Source organism: Arvicola amphibius, chromosome 2, assembly GCF_903992535.2.
Source record: "Arvicola amphibius chromosome 2, mArvAmp1.2, whole genome shotgun sequence".
In the NCBI taxonomy this organism is placed as follows: domain Eukaryota; kingdom Metazoa; phylum Chordata; class Mammalia; order Rodentia; family Cricetidae; genus Arvicola; species Arvicola amphibius.
The window spans coordinates 151,248,603-151,271,290 of NC_052048.2; the positions used below are offsets into that span (position 1 = coordinate 151,248,603).

Here is a 22,688-nt window from a genome sequence, read left to right on the forward strand (position 1 = left end):
ACTGCGGCCGGCAAGATGGCGTTCAGTGACAGCAAGCCGGGTTGCGTGTTCGACCACCACGTCCAGACGGCCGTGTGTGACTCGCGGGCCAAATACCGGGAGAGCCGACGCCCTCGTGCGGTCAAGGTAGAGTCACTTCGGTTTCCTAGCTTTCCTGGGCATGGCCAGCCTACATAAAGGCGTAACAGGGATGCTGTCTGAGCCTCCTCTCTCAGACGAGGCGGCACGAGGAACCAAATGTTACCACTACTCTCGGTCAGCTACTTACTAGACCGTTACTCCACGAAAACACGGGTTTTAGTTTTGTATTCTACGTGTTTACAATAGCGCTTCTCACAGGACGAGCACGGAGTGAGAGTTCAGTGATTGTTTTCCATTATCTTTTCTGGAGTTAGCTTCTGAAAAAAAAGTCTATTAAATTGTATAGTCAGATACCCTAATGTGGTGTGTGTTATGCTTTAGCCAAGAAGAGTGACAGTTTTGTGTATATGTTTTACAGACTGCATTGGGCAGAAAAAGTTCCATTTTTAAAAAAGTCAGGGACAGATTTGCCATAGGTTTCTCTGTGGAGTGCATTTAACGACACTTTTTTTTTAAAGGTATATACAATCAACTTGGAATCTCAGTACTTATTAATACAAGGCGTGCCTGCAGTGGGGGCCATGAAGGAATTGGTTGAACGATTTGCTCTGTATGGTGCGATTGAACAGTTATAACGCTCTAGATGAATACCCAGCGGAAGATTTACAGAAGTTTATCTCATTAAATTTGTGAAATTACAAAGTGCAAGGTATGTACAAGTTAAGCAGTGCCCATGCCTTGTATTACTGTTACTGTCTTTTTGGCCCCAGGGTTTTCTGAAACATACTCAAAACACACAAACACTTATCATCCTCCATCTTGCTGTTCGTTTGTTTGTTTGTTTTAGGGGGGTTCGAGACAGGGTCTCTCTGTGTGGCCCTGGCTGTCCAGAAACTAATTCTGTAGACCAGGCTGGCCTCTGCCTCACCGGTGCTGGGATTAAAGGTGTGTGCCACCACCTCCCGGCTTCCTGTTTGTTTTTTACCTTTCCAGGCTTCACATGCGCTAGTCAAGCAGCATAACAGTCACTTATATCCCTGGCTCTTCCTCCAAATTTTTAAAAGGCTAACTTTAAAAAGATACTATCTCTTTCCTCTTCTATCTGTGCTTCTCTTTCCATCCTCTCATATCTGTGTGTAACTGTTTTTGAACTTGTAATATGGTAGATTCAGAATTATCTGCAGTAAATTTCCAGTCCTATGTCTTCATTACTTTGGAGGTTTTTTGTTTTGTTTTGTTTTTACTACTGCTAAGCACATTTTTCCTCTTCTCTAAAATCAAACATGGCAAAAAGATCTGCTTCCTTGGTGGTGGAAATGAAATAACTTATGTAAAAGCATTAGACTGGTACTTCCTATTAAGGGTAAATATTAGCAATGGCAATTCTTATTGTTATGGTTCTATATCAATCAACTTCTTTTTAATACTTACAAATGACATAAACCTTGTATTCCAATAAGATTGAAGTCAACAATGCTTTATTTCAGAGTTCACCCTTTTGTGGGGGAAGAGTGTGTGTATGTGTGTGTGTGTGTGTGTGTGTAGGCTAGAAGCCAATGCCAAGTGCCTTCTTCAGTTGTTCCCCACCTTATTTATTTATTTGTTGAGACAAGTTTTTTCTATGTAGCCCTGGCTAGCCTAGAACTGCCTATGTAGATCAGGCTGACCTAGAACTCAAAGCTTCCTCCTGACTCCAGCTACCCTTCTACCAGATTTAAAGTCATGTGCTCTATCATATTTTTTTGAGACAGGGTCTCTTACTGAATCTGAAGCTCATTACCTAGATTTGTTGGTATCTTCTCTTTCTCCCTCGACAGCCACCAGGGTTGTAGGTATGCAGCAGTGCCCAGCTTTATGTGGCTGTCAGGGATCTGAACCTAGGCACCCAAGCTTAAGCAAGTGCTGTACCCATGGTGCACTCTCTCTAGTTCACCTTAGCCATTTTTTTTTTCTTTTTAATCACTAACCTGATTTAAAACATAGCTTTCCCTGACTTTTGCCATTCATATATTTTTATAGTAGAAAAAGACTTCACATTCCCTGGAGCTGGAGTCATTAGTGGTTGTGAGTCACCCAGTATGGGTACTGGAATTTTAATCTGCTCTTCTGCAAGACCAGCAAGTGCTCTTAGCATCAAAGCATCTCTCCAGCCCCTCCTATTTCTCTTGCGTGCTACTCATAGTCCATAGTCCATCACAAAAGCACTTGACTTCAAGGATTGTATCTTTTGCACCAGTTGGCCAGCTCTTCATGGTTAGAAAACCATATGGATTAGTGTGTTTTTGTATCTCCCCAGAACCTGATACATTTGACTCTGGAGTTAGCCATCCCAATGAACCCTGGTTTTGTAGGTGAATGTATAACATGATCCAGTTATCAATTTCCTGGTGCCTTGGTTTCATCATAAGATGGTTATAAGATATCAATTTAAGTGAAGCATTTATAGCATTGCATGGGCTAATATCTCAGCATTAATAATTATCTGTAGATTCAGAAGTACTTACTTTTTATAGTGCTTGGTTCAGCATAGGTGTTTAGTATTTCTTGAATGAATAAAATTCTTTTTAAATTAGTTATTTCTCTTTTGTTTTTATGTGTATGTGGTGTGGTAGTGTGAGCTTATATAGCCATATCCATGCAGGACCCTGTGGAGCAGAAGAGGGCATCAGATCCCTGGAACTTGAGTTATATAGACTATTGTGAATTGCCACACTGGGAATTGAACCTGAGTTCTCTGGAATAGCAGCCAGTGCTCTTAACCCCTTAGCTATCTCTCCCACCCCAGAAGGAACACAGTTCTTAATTTTGCATTGAGTAGTTGTTAATATGGTGTAGGAGGTCCTTCTGTATTTGTTTTAATTTCATTGGTTGAATAAAGAAGCTGCCTTGGCCTTTTGATAGGGCCACCCTTAGGTGGGCGGAAGTAGACAGATCTGAATGCTGGGAGAAAGAAGGCAGAGTGAGAGAGCCGCCCGCCATGGAGCTGCCAGGTCAGACATGCTGAATCTTTCCCGGTAAGTCACGACCTTGTGGTGACATACAGATTATTAGAAATGGGTTGAATCAAGATGTGAGAGTTAGCCAAGAAGAGGCTAGATATAATGGGCTAAGCAGTGATTTAATTAATACAATTTCCGTGTGGTTATTTAGGGGGCTAAGCTAGCCGGTTGGCGAGATGCAGCCCGCACTTCATACTACAGTTAATATATTCAGTATTTTCACTCATTCATAGAAGTATGTGTCTAGGAGCCCACGCTATGGCGTGTGTACAAAGATGGCTTTTTCTTGCCATGTGGGTTCCAGAAATTACACTCAGGACCTCAGTCTTGGTGGCAAGTACCTTTACATGCTAAATCAATTGCCAGTTAAAGTTTTATTTTGCTTACAAGTTCTATAACTCAGGCTAACCAATGGTTCCTGAGTTATTTTTTTTTTAAAGTGTAAGTAAGTGTGCCTAGCTTAGCTGAAAATCCATTGAGATTATTAGTAGAAGGAAAGGAAGAATAATTTCTTGGAGCTGGAGAGATGACTCAATGGTTAAGATAGCTTGCTGCTCTTTCAGATAACTGGGGTTTAGTTCCCAAGCACCCCTTGTCAGGTGGCTCACAGTGACTTGTAACTCAAGCCCCAAATGATCCAGTGGCCTCTTTTGGTCTCTTTCTTGTGGCGTCTGCCCACACATGTACAGAACACATACTTACAAGTAAATAAATAATAAGATAAATCTTTTTTTGGGGGGAGGGGGGTGTTCGAGACAAGGTTTCTCTGTAGCTTTGGAGCCTGTCCTGGAACTAGCTATTGTAGACCAGGCTAACCTCGAACTCGGAGATCCGTCTGCCTCTGCCTCCCGAGTGCTGGGATTAAAGGCATGCACCACCACCGCCCTGCTGATAAATCTTTTTTATTAGGAGTTCTTTCTGGGTCAGTGTGGTCATCCAAAAACAAAGCATTTTACACCCCCTCCCCCCCGATACACACACACACACACACACACTTAAATCTATGGAATTCCTGTTAAACCTTTATCTTAGGTAAATTTAGATTAAAAAGCCATGACTGGGTGAATGGCTCAGCAATTAAGAGCATGTACTGCTCCTCTATAGGACCTGAGTTTGATTCTTAGCAACCAGGTCATGTCTGTAAACTCTAGCTCCAAGCCAGAGCCTCTGCACACACTTTCACATTAAAAATAGTAAAATAATAATAATAACAACAACAACAACAACAACTTTGTGGGTATGGTAGTGCATACCTTTAATCCCAGTACTTGGTAGACAGAGGCAGGCAGATTTCTGTGAGTTCAAGGTCAGCCTGACTTACACAGTAAGTTCAGGACAGCCAAACCTACATAGTGAGACCCAGTCTCAAAAAAAAAAAAAAAAAATGCATCTGGGGACTGGAGAAGACACAGAAACTAAGAGCACTTATTGCTGTTATAGAGGACGCGGGTTTGGAGTTTGGTTCCCAGCACCCGTGTCAGGTGGTTCACAACTGTCTGTAACTCCAGTTCCAGGGGTTTTATCACCTCTGGCCTTCTTGGGCAACTGTACTCATGTCCACATACCCACGTGCAGAGACATACACACCTACGAATAAGGCATAAGTAAAAATAGTAAAAGCAATGTTTTTTAAGCTATGTAATTATGTATTTTCCTTTCGAATACTCTTTAAATTATGTATTTCTCTTCAGGATAGCTAAGAAAAAGATGGATGAACAGAATTTCTTTGGTGGGTTACTTCATGTGTGCTATGCTCCAGAATTTGAGACAGTTGAAGAAACTAGAGAAAAGTTAGAAGAAAGAAAGGCTTATATTGCAAGAGCTACTAAAAGCAAAGGTACGGAAAGTCTGTTTTTTAACACCTCCTGTATATCAGGCATTGCTAGGATGTGTGTCATCGTGGAGTTTCTGCTCAGTCATAGTCTTTGGTGTCTTGAACTACAGGGTTCTGTACAGTCTTGACTAGAAAGGGAAAGAAGTTGGTTCGTGAACTAACTTCTAACTAACTAACTAACTAACATGTGAGAGGTGTTTGAATTTTAGTAAGTGCTATCCAGAAGGGGAGTGAAAAGGGATGGCAGGGCAAGCCAGGCTATATGTTTAAACACCTAGAGAATGAAATTGCCATTCATTGTGTTTAAGGAGCTGTAAGTCCTAGAGAGTAATCAATGTGCCAACGTTTTGGTGAGAGGGATCAGGACAGTCGACAGGAAGGAGATCATGATGTGATGTGTCCCGTGCCGAGGCACCCACTGTCTAACATGAAGGCAGCGTGAGGCTGCTCAGAAGCGCTCCTCATCATGGGAAGTTCAGATGGTTTCGTGCCCAGCTCAGTTCCTGTCACAAGTAGGAACTAAACATGGTTTATCTATATAGTAGAATATTCTGAAACTATACAAGCTTTCTATGCAATGGCATGGGGAACTCTCTAAGATTACAGGCAGTAGGGGGCTGGAGAGATGGCTCAGTGGTTAAGAGAATTGCCTTCTCTTCCAAAGGTCCTGAGTTCAATTCCTGGCAACCATGGTGGCGCACAACCATCTGTAATGAGGTCTGGTGTCCTCTTCTGGCCTGCAGACATACACACAGACAGAATATTGTATGCATAATAAATAAATACATATTTTAAAAAAAAAAGCTGGGCGGTGGTGGCGCACGCCTTTAATCCCAGCACTCGGGAGGCAGAGGCAGGCGGATCTCTGTGAGTTCGAGACCAGCCTGATCTACAAGAGCTAGTTCCAGGACAGGCTCCAAAGCCACAGAGAAACGTGTCTCGAAAAACCAAAAAAAAAAAAAGATTACAGGCAGTGGAAAATGTAATGTATTATCTTTTGAGTAGGGAGAAAGAGACTCCAGAGGAACAGTGAGACAGTCTAGATAGATGAATAAGAAAATGTAGTAGATAAGTAGGGAAAGCAAGGACAAGGGAAGATTGGCACGCTACCCCCTTTGTATCCTTTCAAAGGCCTTTAAATCTTATCATGAATTCCCTGTTCTAGAAGTGTAATATTGGGAGCAGAGCTTGTTAACATCAAGTTGTTTATAGAATTACAAGATTCTGAATGACCAAAATAATTAATGAACCATTTGTTTTACTGTTCTGTCAACTTTTAAAAATTTAACTTTGAAGATTATTATTTGACAAAGAAGAAACTGGTTCCAGAGCAAAACGGAACAAAAGATTCTAGACAAGATTTTCATTCACATATATCCGGATTTTCTACAGCTGCTTTGAACACTTCTCCTGAGAATTCAAGTCCTTGTCTTCCTTATTCTTGTGAATTGCCTTTGTGCTATTTTACCTCCCAAACCACACCTGGGGACCATGTGGACGGAGCATCAAACTCTTGTAGTTGCAGCAGGAACCATGGTGAACTATCAAAGCACTGTAACTACAATGCCTTTTCCCCAGAACTACAGATGAATACTTACAAAAATTCACTACCTTGCTCTAATGTGCAAGAGGCTGTTACTACCTCAGAGTCAGTCGGCAGATTTATACCTAGGACAACACAGCTGCAGGAAAGGAAAAGAAGGAGAGACTGTGATCGTGAACTCAGAACTTTTTCTGAAACAAACACAAGCAGTAACGAAGTTGTGATTGGACCTAAGTTACCAGGTCTTCCCACAGTGGATCTGCAGGATGACTCCTTGAATACCACAGCAAACTTAATTCGGAGTAAACTTAAAGAGGTGAGATTTTTTTCTTATTTTTTTATATTTTTATATTTATATTTTCTTATATTTTTCTCATATTTTCTCTTATATTGAGATAACTTAGTTGAAGACAAACAACTGTATAGGAAATTATTTAGAGGAACTAAAATTATTTGTATTACTTTTTGCTTTTGATGTATTTTCCTACCTTTATTTTCCAAAATGACATGATTAATATCTATTATATTTGGCAGTAATTCTTGATTTAACAATGAACAAATATATTTTATGTCAGTATAGGCACAAAATAATAAATGTTCCAGTCAGTCAGACTGTGATAGTGGATTCCAGATGTTGTCTCTCCTTCCCTTTTAAAGTTCCCTAGGGTAGTATAACAGAAGCTAAAATTGACAGTTATAATCAGTTATTTCTCTTAATCAAAGTTACTGCAGATAACATCAAAGTCAAAATGTTTTTATGGTAGGTATCCATAAAAGAAGGAATTATTTTGATAAATTATTTAATTAATTTTGTTGGGACCAGAACGTGTGTTAGGCAGGTGCCCCATCCCTACCACATCCACAGCATACAAGTTGAGATTTCTAAAAACCGAGTCGTCAGTTGCCCTACACTTGACACTTTATGTATGAACTTCAAAGAGTTGAACTAGTTGGAAATCAGATTGTTTTTTTCCCATTATTTACACGATTTTCCATTTCCTAAAAAGAAAAGAAAGTTAACATTTGAAGTAGCTTATGAAAGCTTTTTTTTTTGTGTGGAGTGGAGCTAGGCCTTGTAGAAATCGTACTTGGAGGGCGGGCATGTTCTCACGGTTAACTCCCAGACACGCAGTCCTGTTTGCACAGTGGCTCCTCCATTTGGCAGTGTGGCTAAGAGAGGGCTAAGGTGACCTCATTTCTTTTATAGAGTTTTGTTTTCACCTAATGATTATTATTTGGTAAAGGATGAGGACTTGATTAAGATAGTAAGTGTATGACATAGATTTTATGTCTAACTACCAAATTTTCTGGTGTGTGTCAGCACAGTCTATCCTCGGGTGCACTGAACTGAGGCGCAGACACCAGGTGACAGCTGTCTCAGTCAGGGCTGACCACTTTTTAATAGAACAACAAAAAGAAATACTTGACCACAGCTTCTAGTATTCTTCCATTTCAAATCAAGATGTTCTTAATAGTAACTTTGGGTAATGGAATAATAACAATGTATTTAGTGTTCATCCCTCCCCTGGCCCTCCTGGGAGTTGAAGATTGTACCATTTTTATGATAGTTTTTCCAATTTTTTTCATCTCTCACACTGAACAGTCCTGTCTTTAGATTTATCAGTTATTACAAATGCTTCAAAATTTGATGGTGCAGACTCAGCAGGCAGAAGTAGACAGACCTCTAGTCTACATAGTGCGTGCCAGACCGGGCCAGCCCACGAAGTTACACAGTGAGACAACAGCAAAAACAAAAACAACCCAGTAAAACCAGAGTGTCTGTCTGTATCCTGTTTGTTTTTTTCATTGTAGCTGTTCTGTCTGGTGAAATCCCAACGTAGTTTTCATTTGCAGTTGTTTAGAGATATGTGATATGTTCATTTGCATTTCCCTGATGGCTAATGATGTTGAACACTTTCAAATATTTATTGGCCATATGTATTTCTTTTGAAATCTGTTCAACTCATTAGCCTATTTATTGATTGGATGACTTGGGATTTTTTTAGTTTATAACATTTACAGTTCTTAAGAGTTCCATTATTAGCTCCTTATTCATTTAGTTGGGCCGAGATCCCCATTCCACAGTCTGTCGCTGTGCCTTTGAGTTCCGTGCAGTCAGTCTGTTTGGAGTTCTTACCTCTTCCATTAGAGTCTGTTTTCATCTGTCTGCCTTGGAGTTTGTTACTTAAGGTCCTCCATCCATCTTGAAGTATGTGTGTGTGTGCAGTAAGATGTACAAGATCCAATTTTCATTTTCTGTGGAAATCCAGCTTTTTAGCCCCTTTGTTGAAAATGCTGTTTTTCCCCCCATGTGTTTTTGATTACCTTTGTCAAAAAGTCTGTGATTGCAGTTGTGTAGGCTCCATTTCTGGGTCCTCTGCTCCATCCCACTGTTCTGTATTCTTGTCTTTGTCCAGCCCTGTGCTGCTTCTGTCACCATGACTCTGTCATCTGAGGTAAGACGGCATTACTCGTCTAGCCTTGCTCTCACTGCTTAAGATTCTTTAGCCTTTCAGGAGTCTTTACCTCCATGTGAATTTTAGGACAGTTTTTTTTTTCTTGTTTTTGGAAGGATGTCTTGATATTTTGATAAGGATTATTTTACAGGTCACTTTTGGAAATATGCCACTCTCACAATGTTAGTTCTGCCAGGGCCAGTGAGAGGGTTCAGTGGGCCAAGGTACTTTCCACAACCCTGAGTCCAATCCCCAGAACTCACATGGTAGGAAGAGAACCAATTCCTTCAAGTTTTCCTATGACTTTCATACACATATGCATTCCCTCATACACAAATGGATAAATGTAGTTTTAAAAATTAATTCTGCTGAGCACTGGTGGCAATGCCTTTAGTCCCAGCATTCTGAACACGGGCAGGTGGATCTCCATGAGTTCAAGGCTAGCCTGGTCTACAAAGCAAGTTCTAGGACAGCCAAGGCTACACAGAGAAACCCTGTCTCAAAAAACAAACAAACAAAAAAACAAAAGCAAAAAAAAAAAATGAATTCTGCCAGGGACTAATGTGCTGGCTCAGTACATCGAGGGACTTGCTGCCAAGCCTGACCACCTGTGTTCTGTTCTAGCATCCACTCCCACAAGCTGCAGATTATTAAAATTAAGTCTGCCAGTCCATGAACATGAGAGGTCTTGCAATTTCCTGGTGTCTTTTTTCAGTGCCTTATCTCACTATATTATTGTTTTGACTAGAGATCTTTGACGTTTTAAGTGTGTGGTGTATGTGTATGTACATGTTCATGTATGTGTGCACATGGCTTCCTCTGTCACTTTCTACCTCAGTTTTTGAGAGAGAATCTCTCACTTAACCTGGAGCTCACTGATTTGGCTAGGCTGGCTGCTACACAGCCTACTGTCTGTCTCCCCAGTGTGATACTGTAGGTGTACACTACTGCATCCAACCTTCTGAGCTGTCTTCCCAGCCATTTGGTTTTGTTGTTGTTAATGGGATTTTTTTCTTTTGGCAAGTTCATTGCTTTATAGAAAAGCTACTGGTTTTTATTGATTTTTGTATATTTTGATGAAACTGCTTATCATAGTTAAGAGTTTTCTAGATGAGACTTTAGAATCTTTTAAGTATAAGGTTGTAGAGTCTTCTAAGTATAAGGTTGTGTAGTCTGCAAATAGAATAATCTGACATTTCCTTTTCTGTTTATTTTTGTCTTTTTGCTCTGACTTATGACTCACAATATTAAATTGAATAAGATGGAAAGAAATGGACACCCTTGTCTTCATTTCTGATATTAAAGGAAATTCTGTGTCTTCCTCTAATATGTACCAAGATAAACATCTAATTTCTGTTCTTGATTCTATGTGCTGTGTTTCCTATATGGGGGCCTTCCTGGAAATCCTAGAAGTGAAACTAGCTTTGTTGTGGTTATATGATCTTAATGTGTTCTTCAATTTGCAATAATCTGTTTATTTATTTATGTATACAATGTTCTGTCTGCGTGTATGCCCGCAGGCCAGAAGAGGGCACCAGATCTCATTACAGATGGTTGTGAGCCACCATGTGGTTGCTGGGAATTGAACTCAGGACCTCTGGAAGAGCAGGCAGTGCTATAAACCACTCAGCCATCTCTCCAGTCCCTATCAATTTGCAATAATTTTATTGACAACTTTTTACTTTTATGTTGACCACAGGAATTGGGCTATAGTTTTCTTGTTTGTTGGTTCCTGTATGACTTGTTATCAGGCTGATGCTGGCTTCTTAGAATGCGTTAGATAATAATGTTCTGCTTTTTTTAACTAGTTAGAGGAGCATTGGTGTTTATTTTTCTTTAAGGGTTAGTAGAATTCAGAAGTGAATCCATTGGTCTTGGACATTACTTTTCTGGAGACTTTTATTGATGCTTTAATCTTCTTGAGTTAAATTTAAAAGATCATAATAGTAATCCCACCAAATGAGAGTAAAGACAATCACCCCAAATTCTTTTAGTTGAATTAAGCAAGCTTTGTTTTCTGTCAGGCAGGGCTGTCTTCCTAAAGCAGGGTTGAGAAAATTAGGCGCTGAATATAATTGAGTGAGATTCATATAGAAAATAACATTGAACATAATAGAGAGTAGAATTCATACAGTTCAAGAACTGCAAGGCGAGGGGGTTGTCAGGGTTTTGAGGGTTTCCACAGAATTTTGGTTACGTAGGAATTTGGCAGAACATCTCAGAATTATTGAGCAAAACATCTCACAAGATCGAGGTCAAGGAATAAGGTCTGGAAACATGTCAAATTCCAGAATACGGATGAAGACATGGTCAAATACAAGTTGTACAGAAAACAGGAATGAAACCTATTTTGACTTTGTAACAAGGTAATTTCTAATCTTAAGAAGGTTCGGGCTGGTCCATCAATATATCGCCTAGGATTTAGCCATTTCTTTGGACTTTCCAAGTTTTTGAAATATGTTTTCAAGAATTCCCAAATGATTTTCTGAGTTTCACTGGAATCTGTTAAAACCTTCCTGTTTTTTTGTTTTTGTTTTTTGTTTTTTGTTGTTTGGTTGATTTGTTTTGTTTTGGCGTGTTTATACTTTCTCCCTTTCTCCCTTCCCTCCCGCTCTAGTTTGTTAATCTTACTTTTGTAAGGAAATAAGTCCTTATTTGGTTCTTCTTTTAGTCTACATTTTACTTATTTCTGTCCAGTTTTTTACTATCTGTTGTTGTCTACTGCTGAGTGGTTTTTCTTCTTCTTAAACCAGGTGATTTCATCTGTGCCAAAGACTCCAGAGGAAGATATATATACAAGTCACCCACGAAAACAAAGAAGAAGAATATAGCTTGCCAGCAAGTTAGTCTTATCTTCTCTTTCTTTTTCTTTTTGAGTCAGGTCTCCTGGGTAGCTGTTGCTGGCTAGAACTCTCTGTATAGACCAGGTTGGCTTTGGGCCTCTGCCACTGGGTGTTGGGATTAAAGGTGTGTACTACCACACCAAGCTAAATTGATATTTTCAGGAGAGATCCTTTTCCTGTTTGTTTTGTTTGTTTTTTATGTTAGCATTTTAATTATTTACAATATTGTACTACTGGGCATTTTAAAGTAGCTAATTTTTCTGTATTTCTTTTAAAACTGTTTCAAATGTGTATATCCTTTTTAGATTTACACTCAATGTAGCAGAAACTGTTCTTTCACACTGTATTAGTTTTTATATTACAGCTATTTACATTGTTTTGAAATAAATGTAACAATCTGTAATACAACCAGATCTGACTTAATGCAGGTATTGAGCAATTCGAGTTCAACAACTAGTAGGCAGATTGTTTCTGAATATCAGAGCTTCAAAATGAAGGCAGTTCTGTAAAGGAAAAAATGTCGACATAATGTTAGAGCAGAGTTGGTATTAGAGATCTAGAAATACATGCTATTGTAGCTTCTAAGAATAACTTACATGAATTATGGTAATCTAAAAACGAATTAACTTCGGAAACTCTAGGTTTCTACCCTGTCAGCATGTCTGTGGACCCTGTAGTTTGTACAGACCATTGCCGTCTTCCTTTCTGGGAAAAAGTAAACTAAGGAAGGCACCGTGTGCTGTATGCACGCCAGGTCTTGTCCCTAAGGACCATTCTTCAGTGACTTGTGGCTGACTGTGTCATAAGAATAAGGTTTACTTCAGTTGCCGTGGGGTGCTGTCAGCTCTGCCAGTATGGTTTTTCAGTGCTGGATGATGCTACAGGAAATTGCCAACAAGGATTAGGTTCTCCATTCACAAGAGGTGGTTACATAGATTGCTGTGCTGGAATCTCAGCGTAAAAGTATATTAACAACCTAGACACAGAGCTGGAAAGAACAAATGATATCTGAATCAGGCTGCTCAGATAGAAAACGTTATGTCTCTGTACCTCAGGACCCTGGTAAATGCAATGTGCAACCATGAGGGGAGGGGGAATGAGGAATTCTTCATTGGTGCTGAATTGCATCTTCACAGGAGGAAAAGGTTTTGGAGAGTGGGTTGTACTGCTAAAAATGGTTAAGAAGATAATTTTCCATGTAGTTTAGTGTGTGGCAGTCCAGAAACTTCTCCTCTGGCCTTCATGGGAGGAGCTGTTATGTGGTTCTCTATTCATAAGTGCATTCCTGATCTGTTGGGTGAGTGGGAGAAGAATGTTTGATTATCCACTTCATACACAGTACTGGCCATGACAGGAAAGGGATAAGCTTGTGCCTTGTCAAGCAGGGAAAGAGGGAAGAGGAAGAGGCAGGAATCATCTTCAAGATGACTTCACAGCAGTCGAGGTACCAAAGACCACATTGCAACAACAGAACTGTCTGTGGCTGCTCAATCCTAAATTGGTCTCAGTAGTCCTATCCATTTTTGCTAAGCTATGTTGTCATCAGTCTCTCCCTTCCCCTCCATGCCCCCGGGGTGTGTGTGTGTGTGTGTGTGTGTGTGTGTGTGTGTGTGTGCGCGCGCGCGGATGCCTCCTGGCCTCTTCTCTTTCCATGGCACATGCTTATTCCTTTCTTCTTTGTGTGGCCAAAGAGGTAGCAAGTTAACCCCAAGTCTGTTAACTATAATTACTGAAATAGTAATGTCTTTAGCCCCAAACGGAATGAGGCTGATAACTTTGTGATTGTCTACAATTTGGAAATGGATTGAAGCTACAAAGGGGAAGAGACTATCGTGTATTATTTTTAGTTCTTTAGATTTTTCCTTAACTGGGCCAGCAAGATGGCACAATTTGTAAAGGCACTTGCTTAGAAAACCTGGCTACCTGAGTCAATTCTCTGGGACCCACATGGCTGCAGGAGAGAACAGGTTTCTACAAATTGTCTTCTGGCTGCCACACAAGCATTGTGGCATGTCCTAGATTGGGTTACTATTGTTGCAGTGAAGCACCATGATCAAAAGGAAGTGGGGAGGAAAGGGTTTATTTGGCTTATACCTCCACTGTAGTTCATCACTGAAGGAAATGAGAACGGGAACTCAAAACAAAGTAGTAGCTCCTGGAGGCAGGAGCTGGTGCAGAGACTGTGGAGAAGTGCTCCTTAACCAGCTTGTTCCTTTGGCTTGCCCAGCCTGCTTTCTTATAAAACGCAAGACCATCAGCCCAGGGATGATAACTCCTCACAATGGGCTGAACCATCCCCCATCAATCACTAATCAAGAAAATGTCCTACAGCCCGATCTTGTGGAGGCATCTTCTCAAGTACTCTTTGAGATGACTCTAGCTTGTGGTCAAGTTGGCATAAAATCTGGCCAGCACATGGCATGCACACCTTACACACATGCACACACATATAATTTTAATGAAATTTTTCTCTCATCTTCTTTTCTCTCATCTAACTACCTTTGCATCTGGTAGACATGGTCCAAAGGCCTCAACAAAGCCTGTCTTTTTAACCGCTTTTTCAAAGTCTGCAAAGAGATCTTGCCATCATTGTCATGATCCTAGAGAGAAAGGTGATGTCATGATAAATAATCAAAGTCTTCTTTAATTTTGCCATAGAAAACTAATTTTCTAGATTGTCCTGTAAAATTATTAAGTTCCTACTGCTGAAGACATTATTTATACAAATCTATGGGTATTTTTTAATAGAAGTCATGATTTATTCTTCTGACCAAAGTCTTCTTAGCTATACACAGTGCAGCCCTGTCAGTAATACACTGGAATTGAGGAATAGCAAAACATTGGAAGAACTATATTATCCTACTGCCCCTTTTGCAATTATACAAGTATAATGTGGCTCAGATATTTCATCACAATTTTATTTCTCAAAAGGCTTTATTTGGGAGCTCATTGGGTAGAAAAGGTCCAGCCTTAAGGGCAAGGCACATGGAGTTATCACAGTGACTGTCCAGACTGGGCTAGACTCATGGAATAGAGGCTCCAGGCTCCTGCTGAGATCTGGCTAAGTCAGAAGGTGTGGGGGAGCCTGTAAAGTTCTGTCCACTTGAATCACAGTAGAAAACAGGGGTGTAAGTCATTAAAGTGTTGTGGGACAAGGCTTATGAGAGATTATGTATATTGTGTAGAATCCAGGGCGGGGAACTCTCTGTGAATTATGAATGCCTGAAGCTACTGCTTCAGATTGGATTGGATAAGATGTCTGTGAGTTTTCATTTTTGTGCATAACTTCAGAATCTGATCTAGAGAAAAAGTGTTGAGTGGCCAGGAGAGAAAGGCACATTTTATAAACATTTCCTTTCCAGAAAGGGATTTGGGGACTTCCTGTCAGTGATTCTTCAGCATGTGCACTCAGCCCGAGCAGCCGCTAGTATTTTACAAGAGCATGCCTTATCTTTCTCCCCATCTGTGTCTGTCTCTCCCTGTCCTCCTTTTTCTCTCCCCCCACCCCGTGTGTGTGTGTGTGTGTGTGTGTGTGTGTGTGTGTGTGTGTGTGTGTGACATAGTCTCACAGTGTGACCCCAGCTGGTCTGGAACTTGCAGTCTTTCAGACATATAAGTGCTGGGATTACAGGCATACACCACCATGCCTAGCTCTTTCCTCTCTGAGTAATGTCATTGAGTTTGTTGGGGCTACCCTGGATTGACAAAACCTCACTCCAAGCAGTTTTGGGTCCTTGTAAGAAAAGAGTGAGCAGCACTATTCCTGTAATAAGGAGCCATTGTTGCAAGGTTTTATTGCTTTAATTCTACACCACAATTTCTCTTCTTCAGTTTTTTCTCATCTGAAAAGTAGAGATAGTAGTTCTGAGGATAAAATGAATTAATACTATAGAGGACCCTGAAAGGCCTGCCATGTAATAGCACTCTGTAAGGATCAAATATTTTTTATTGTGGTTATTTGCTAAAATGAGTGTTTGGATAAATTGAAAGAATGAAATCATGAAGACCAAACACCAACAATTTTACATCTGTTAATCTAGCTTCCTCCCAAATTAATAAGGTTTTACTGGTAGTAATATTTTAAAATAATTAAACTAACATTTATTTTGCATAATGATTATGTATCACCAACCATTCCATATGTACCGAGCACCTACTTTCAGTGAGGCAGATCAGGAAAGCAAATAAAAAGCAAGTGAGAACTTTCCCTAGGAAGTGGCTCATTGTTGGAGGGGCAGCCATTGCTCACTCCATGCCTCTGCAGGCAGCTACTCGCTTGAGTGCAGTGCCTCGCCCCGCCCATGCTTACCATTTTCTTCAGGCTTATATCCCACCAGCTCCCTTATTCCTTCCTCATTTCTCTTTCGGGGGACTGCTGGGAGAGGACTATTCTTCAACATGTCAAAAATCTTTTCCCGGGAAATATAACCATCTCCAGTTAAATAATAAACTTCAAACAGACTTTATAAAACATAGAAAATCAAAATTGAACCAGTAAGATATCATTAGTTATTTCAGTATAGATAATAAATGATACATATACAATTACTGATCTGATCCACTATATGGCAGAGGTTTTATAATAAAGTGCTTATTAAATTTCTTTCCAACAGGATTAAATACCCCTTTAGAGGTTCCTGGATTTGGGGTTTTGAAAGTATATCAAGCTGCAATAAATGAGGTGGATTCTTTAACCAACTTTTGTTTGTATGTTTATAGATGTGTATTTACATAAGCATGTGTGGCGTGTTTGTATTCTCTGCATGTAGACTATAAAAATTAAGCACACTGTACTGCATCCTCACAAAAGGATCTCCCCTCCCCCAGATAGTGATGTGTTCATCTCCTTGGGTCCTGCCCATCTACCTCATCTTCAGCCTCTCTCTGGAGAGGGACTTCCGTGCTTTCTACTGTCATGTCCTCGGAATGCAGCAGTGAAGTAGCTTTCTTGGAGTTTAGTAGTATAGCTGAATGTTTTGGCAAAAACCAGGAAGAAAATCGAGTGTCAGATGAGATGGTTGTATCTATTAAACTTCTCCAGTCCACAGTATAACATACAAGTTTAAGAAGAAACCTACTGTAGAAAACAGTGTTCCCCAAGTGAGCCTCTCCTAAAATGTGTCAGAAGCATTTGAGGAAGTGGATTAGAGAAGATAGATCATCTTCAGTGCTATTTAATCATGTGCCACAACTACAGTAAGCGCTCTCACTTCTTGGTGAGACTTGTGTAAAGAACCCTGTAAGGTTGGAGGAGCTGAATTGGGGTGAGGGATGGGTTAGAGTGGCTTGCTTTAAATTGTATGAGGTCCTGGATTCCAGTCCCCAGCATTACATTGCACTCCAGACATTGCAGAGTGGAGCTACCTCATGAAATAGTAAATGTGAGGAGAACTACAAAGGGCACAGAACCGTTGAATGGCAGAGAAGTTTGGTTATTCAAAATAACTGCTCTAAATGTTAATATATTTTAGCTTAGAAATATGTTTATTAGATTTTTGTGTATGCGTCTATGTGAGTGGGTGTTGGGTGTGTGCAGGTGCCTGCCAGAGGCCAGAAGAGGGTATTGATCCTCTGGAGCCAGACAGATTAGAGATAGTAGTGAGCCAGCCAGCATGAGTGTAGGAGTCAACCTTGGGTCTTCTGGGAAAGCAGCCCAGACTCTTCCCTCTAGTTGCCAGGCGTCTTCTCTTCCTGTGTCCAAATTCAATTTCAAGTGAAAGAGCAAAAGATATACACATTGCTCAATTACAAAGATCTCTATAGTCTTTTCTTAAGCAAATGGACATGGTAAGCAGTTTGTGCTCTGAAAACTGGTATCTAAATTAGTTTTTTTTTTTTTTTTTTTTTTTTTTGGTTTTCGAGACAGGTTTCTTCTGTAGCTTTTTTCAGAGCCTGTCCTGGAACTAGCTCTTGTAGACCAGGCTGGCCTCGAACTAACAGAGATCCGCCGGCCTCTGTCTCACAAGTGCTGGGATTAAAAGGGTGTGCCCCACCACCACCCGGCTCTCCTCTAATTAGTTTTTATTCTGTTCCAGAATTCATCCCAGGGATCCTGACAGCAGGAATAAAAACACAGGAAATGGACATCACCCTGGGCGTTGCAGACCAGGAGAGCTACTGCTGCGCAGAGCTGCGGATCAGCACACCTCCCCTACTGCTCTGCAGAGCTGCGGATCAGCACACCTTCCCGTGCCTAGCTCACTTCCTCCCTCTCCTTAGTCATGAGGACCAGAGGGATACTAATGTCTGGTGTTAGGGCGTGTTGAGCTTCATCCTCATTCTCTTATAGTTTGGAGCACACACTTCTCCAGTGAAAAGGCAACAAATGACACCCAAATAACACATGCGTATATTCAAGGCCTGTTTATCTGCTGGGCTCACACAGACTCAGAAACCTTAGTCTTGTCAGTGGACCCTTAGTGGCTGTTCTTAGCTGGGCTGTAACAGTGGCGACAGTTGAGCATGACAGACTCAGCAAAGGCAATGGGTCACAACTGGATCTCCCAATTTATCTTTGGTGGGTTTTCTTCTATTCTTTTTACATTTATGCATGCATGCAAGCATGCATTTGTGCTCATAGAGGTCAGCAAACAACTTTCAGGACTGGTTCTTCTACTGTGTATGCGTTCAGGTTGACAGGTGGCAAGCGCCCTCACCTGACGAACCATCTTGCTGGCCATTATGAGGCATTTTCACAAGGGTGTTGTAGAGAACACTGATTTCATTCTGTTTGTTATATAAGCACTCAACTGTGAATAATCATTCCTGGAAGAAGCTCCATCTACTAAGGCTGACTAATGAGAATTCCAGTAATTTTGAATATTTGAAGTCTAGAGCCCTTAGACTTGGACTATCTTTAGCTACTTTAAATGGCCATTTATTTTCTCCTCTGAATGTTATCTGACATCCTGGTGACTATTAGGTAATCCTTTGGATAATGTTTCCACCAGCCCAGAAGCTAAGAATGTCACCAGTGAGGCCTGTAACAAGTCCCCCTGTTATGCTGTGACCACCTACCCAATTGCTGCCACCAAATTTAAGTGTTTGATCTATCTATGACTTTGTGGTCACAAATATGCAAATTGGGTAAACCTGAATCTATGTCCCAGCTGTGGTCACTCTAGTTAACCAGCTCCAGGAAAACGCTCTCTTGTCCCTTTTAGGGTGACGGTTCTGTCACTGCACCAACACACAAACAAAGGATTGACGTCATAGCACTAAGATAGTACTTGTTTCTTACATTTCATCTTTCTTTTCAAAAGTTCCTCGAGAAACACTGACAATGCATTGAACCCACTCTTGTACATTTATATAGTTATCACTGTCTTTGTCAATACATAGAACCACTGAAAAGGAAAGGAGTGTGTAAGTGTATTGTAATTGTTTTATAAGACACACACACACGCACACCATTTATTAGAAAACAGTAAATCAAGGGGAACTGTTTTTGGTGTTAGCTTTTGAAAGAATCACAATTATGGTAATGTGGGTTTTTCTCTGTATTTCTAAAGCAGAGTAGTCAGTCCACACAAGAGCAGTAACCTTCATTTGGTGGTGTTTCATGTAGTTGCTAAAGCAAAGAAAATCTAGAGCTAATTAGCAACAATTTAATAATCAAAAAAAAGCTGTGAGAAATCTGTTGTAGTTTTCCACGTCTCAAACTAAATTACTAATGTTAAACATTTTTAAGTTCTTATGTATTTCTCACTTCTGTGTGTTGTGAGTGCACGAACATGTACCATGGCCTTGCGTGGAGGTCAAAGCCTTGTGGAACTGGCCTCTCTTCCATTTTAGGTTGGCTCTGGGGACTGGCAGCTCAGGAAGCCAGACTTACTGACCTATCTTGCCAGTCCAGTTTTTAAAAGTTATCAATGAAACTTTAGTATCCTATAGAAAACATTCAAATGTTATTTGATCTTTGGAGATGAGGGGTATATTGATGATTTTGTTTGTGGCAATGGTTTCACAGATATTCATGTGTCAAATCTTATCAAAAATGTATTTTTTAATGATTTTCTACAGAATTTAACGAGATAAACCACTTTCGTGTTTTAGACACGTGACTTTAAATATTTCCAATATAAAATGTCATTTTTTTTTTTTTACTGACACATTTCTATGAAGAAAAAACGCCAATTAATGATTTACACATTGGTGACCTGGACTTTCATGATCCACATCTGTGGCGTGTACTTTCATGATTAAAAGCCCTCAGTTGTTTGTCCTTAAAAAATACCGCTAGACTCTTTAGTTCAGTGGTGGTGATTTCTCAAAACTTCCCTGCTGTGAGCTACAAAATTTGAAATCCATCCTTACATTCCCTCTGGCTACTGTGTGTAGCACTCTCCTGCCAGGATTATTCCTTTCTAGTTTGGCACTGAGAAAGTCCAGTCTTGTGGAATAGACATGCGGATGGGTTCAGTTTTGGGTTGGTTCATTTCAATTTGTTGTGACTCCTTACCCCTATTCATCAACGTATCATCAGTCATTCCAAATATGTTGTGTAGGATCCCCCGAAATGTGTTGCAGTCTAGTCTGGCATTAGCAAGATTTCCACTAGGTCTTTCCGCCAAGCTACAGAAAAGGCGTATGAGACATTCAACCTCACTTTTCTTGACTGTAAAATAAGAAGACAAAAAGGATACAGAGTTAATCACTGAGTAATTCAATGCAGTCACAGCTAGTTAGTTCTTATGATACCAAACGGCCATATAGGATGTGAATTTGTTACTGAGTAGTTTGTAGTGTTTTGCTTCTACCAGATCTGCAGGCTTCAAAATGGAAATTTGGAATTGTCACACAGGTGGCTCTCATTCCAGACTTAGAAAGTGATGTTTAGGCATGCACAGGTGATGTACAATCAGGACAGAAACCAGGCGTTAGGCCTGGGGCTGGGGACAAGTCTTAAAGCATCTGGACTCTGTTTCCATGTTTTTATTAAAGTTGATTTTATTTTGGTCTTATGTGTATGGTGTCTTCTCAGCATGTATATCTGTACCACATGTGTGCAGTGCCTTTGGAGGCTGAAGAGGGCATTGGATCCTCAGGAACTGGAGTTGCAGATGGTTGTAAGCCACTATGTGAAATGAGCCTGGGACCCTCTGCAAGAGCAGCAAGTGCTCTTAAACATCAAGCATCTCTCTAACTCCATTTCTATGTCTTATCTGACTGGTAACTTAAAACGACTCCCTTGGTCCCCTCTCTAGTAACAGCTGAGTATGTCCTGGGTGGTGTCAGATTCTTCAGTCTCTTGAGTGTCTGATCTCTGACTTGAGGCACGAAGTGGGAAGGGACGCTGGTTGCCACTTTTGTTTTCCTTTGCTTTTGCTTGATTCTTTCCTTGTTTGTGGAGGAAGGTAAGGAGAAAGAAAGAACTATTTCTTTGTAAATACTCAGTTTACAATATGCAGGACTCTCTATGGTTGAAGAATGTGGTCGTTCTTAGGGGTAGTGGCTGAAAATCTAGACAGTAAGGCAGTTTCAAAGGTGCCTAATAACATTTATTTTATGGACCAAATGAAGATATCTTGCTTCTTAATAGAAGCAATAGTGTATCCAGTGCAGCCCTGAAATAGGATTGTAATGGTTATTTTTATAACCTAAGTCTTAGGGACAACCGATGAACCAGGGAACTGATACAGACATGACTCCTGCCTTCGTAGGCTGTTGCAGGCTGTCAAGAGATATGTAAGTGACGGTGTTATGCTCAGTGTAGAGCTTGCCAAGTGTGATTGACAGCTCATCTTAAACTAGTTTTAAGTGTTAAATAATTGTATATAAATCACAAACCAAAGGATTATCAACTAGGGAAGATGCTGTGCTGTAGGAACAATGGTATTTCCCTGTCAACTTTGTTTTTTATACTTATTTAATAAAATGCTGATTGGGGTTTTTTGTTTGTTTGGTTTTTTTTGGTTTTTCAAGATAAGGTTTCTTCTCGGTATAACAGCTCATAGCTGTCCTGACAACTATTTCTGTAGACCAGGTCTGACCTCAAACTTCAGAGATCCGCCTCCCTCTACCTCCCGATGTAGTGCATTGCCCAGCCACCCGCTAACTCGGGCTTTGAGTTCTAAGAGCTTGCAGAGGTCCATGGGGCATGTTGATAGATGTTTGTTTTTTTATCAGAAATGTTATTTTTTGCTTATTTTTCTTCAATTTTTTTAATTGGGGAATTTCACACAGTGAACCCCATCACACTTGTTTTCCCAATTCATCTCCCATACTTGTGCCCCCGAAAAAGGAAAAAATCAAAAAAACTAAGTTTCAATTTGTGCTGCCCATGTACTATTGGAGGAGGATCAAACTCTCAGTGGCCAGCCCTTAGAGACAAGTCCTTCCCCGCCCTACCCCATCAGAAGCCACACACTTCCGCTTCCCTGTCACAGTTCTAAGGGTTCTCTTCAATGGCTTCCTGTCTAGACTTTTTTGGAGGTGTATGGTGTTGTCTCTCATTCTCAGCTGTGATTCTGCAGCCATCATCTACACTGCAAAAGAAGCTTCCTTGCCCATAAACAGCCATAACTTCTACATGGTTGCTGGAGACAGCAGGACCATGACATCAACATGGGTTCAGAACTTCTGCATGGTTTCTGGAGCATGGACCATGAGCATCAGCATGCGGTTCAGCAGCAGCGCAGCAGACCACGGACCTCACTCAACATGGTGCCTGCTGGCAGCAAGGACTCCTGACATAAACACAGCCTCCAGCCACAGCATGGACTACAGACATGGGCCCTGGTGGGAGCACCGATGACAGTCCTCACATGTGTGGCAGATTTACAGACAATACAAAAACTTATTCAAACAAATTCTGGCTGATAAACCAGACCTGTATTTAAGTTTTCAACTACTTTTATAAAACAGTCTGAAATTATTTTCGAATGGAAAATCAGCGATTTGTATTTTTCTACCTGGTCACAACAGTGTGTC

General features: G+C 40.5%; 2 protein-coding genes across 2 annotated transcripts in view; one reads left to right on the plus strand and one right to left on the minus strand.

The window, feature by feature from the left end:
• On the plus strand, positions 1-20,719 carry Rbm48 (RNA binding motif protein 48). The gene is given in 8 exon segments (XM_038318545.1): positions 1-126; positions 600-710; positions 712-739; positions 742-790; positions 4,772-4,917; positions 6,211-6,773; positions 11,667-11,755; positions 17,792-20,719. Coding segments are annotated over 7 exon segments (1,086 nt in total). The 5' UTR covers positions 1-15; the 3' UTR covers positions 11,745-11,755; positions 17,792-20,719.
• LOC119806673 (EF-hand calcium-binding domain-containing protein 1-like) overlaps positions 14,127-22,688 on the minus strand; it is a 15,959-nt gene continuing 7,397 nt past the window's right edge. The window contains 6 exon segments of the mRNA XM_038318546.2: positions 14,127-14,332; positions 14,335-14,356; positions 16,066-16,086; positions 16,088-16,217; positions 18,997-19,102; positions 20,218-20,373. Of these exon segments, the coding sequence (XP_038174474.1) occupies positions 14,244-14,332; positions 14,335-14,356; positions 16,066-16,086; positions 16,088-16,217; positions 18,997-19,102; positions 20,218-20,373 (524 nt within the window). The 3' untranslated portion in view covers positions 14,127-14,243.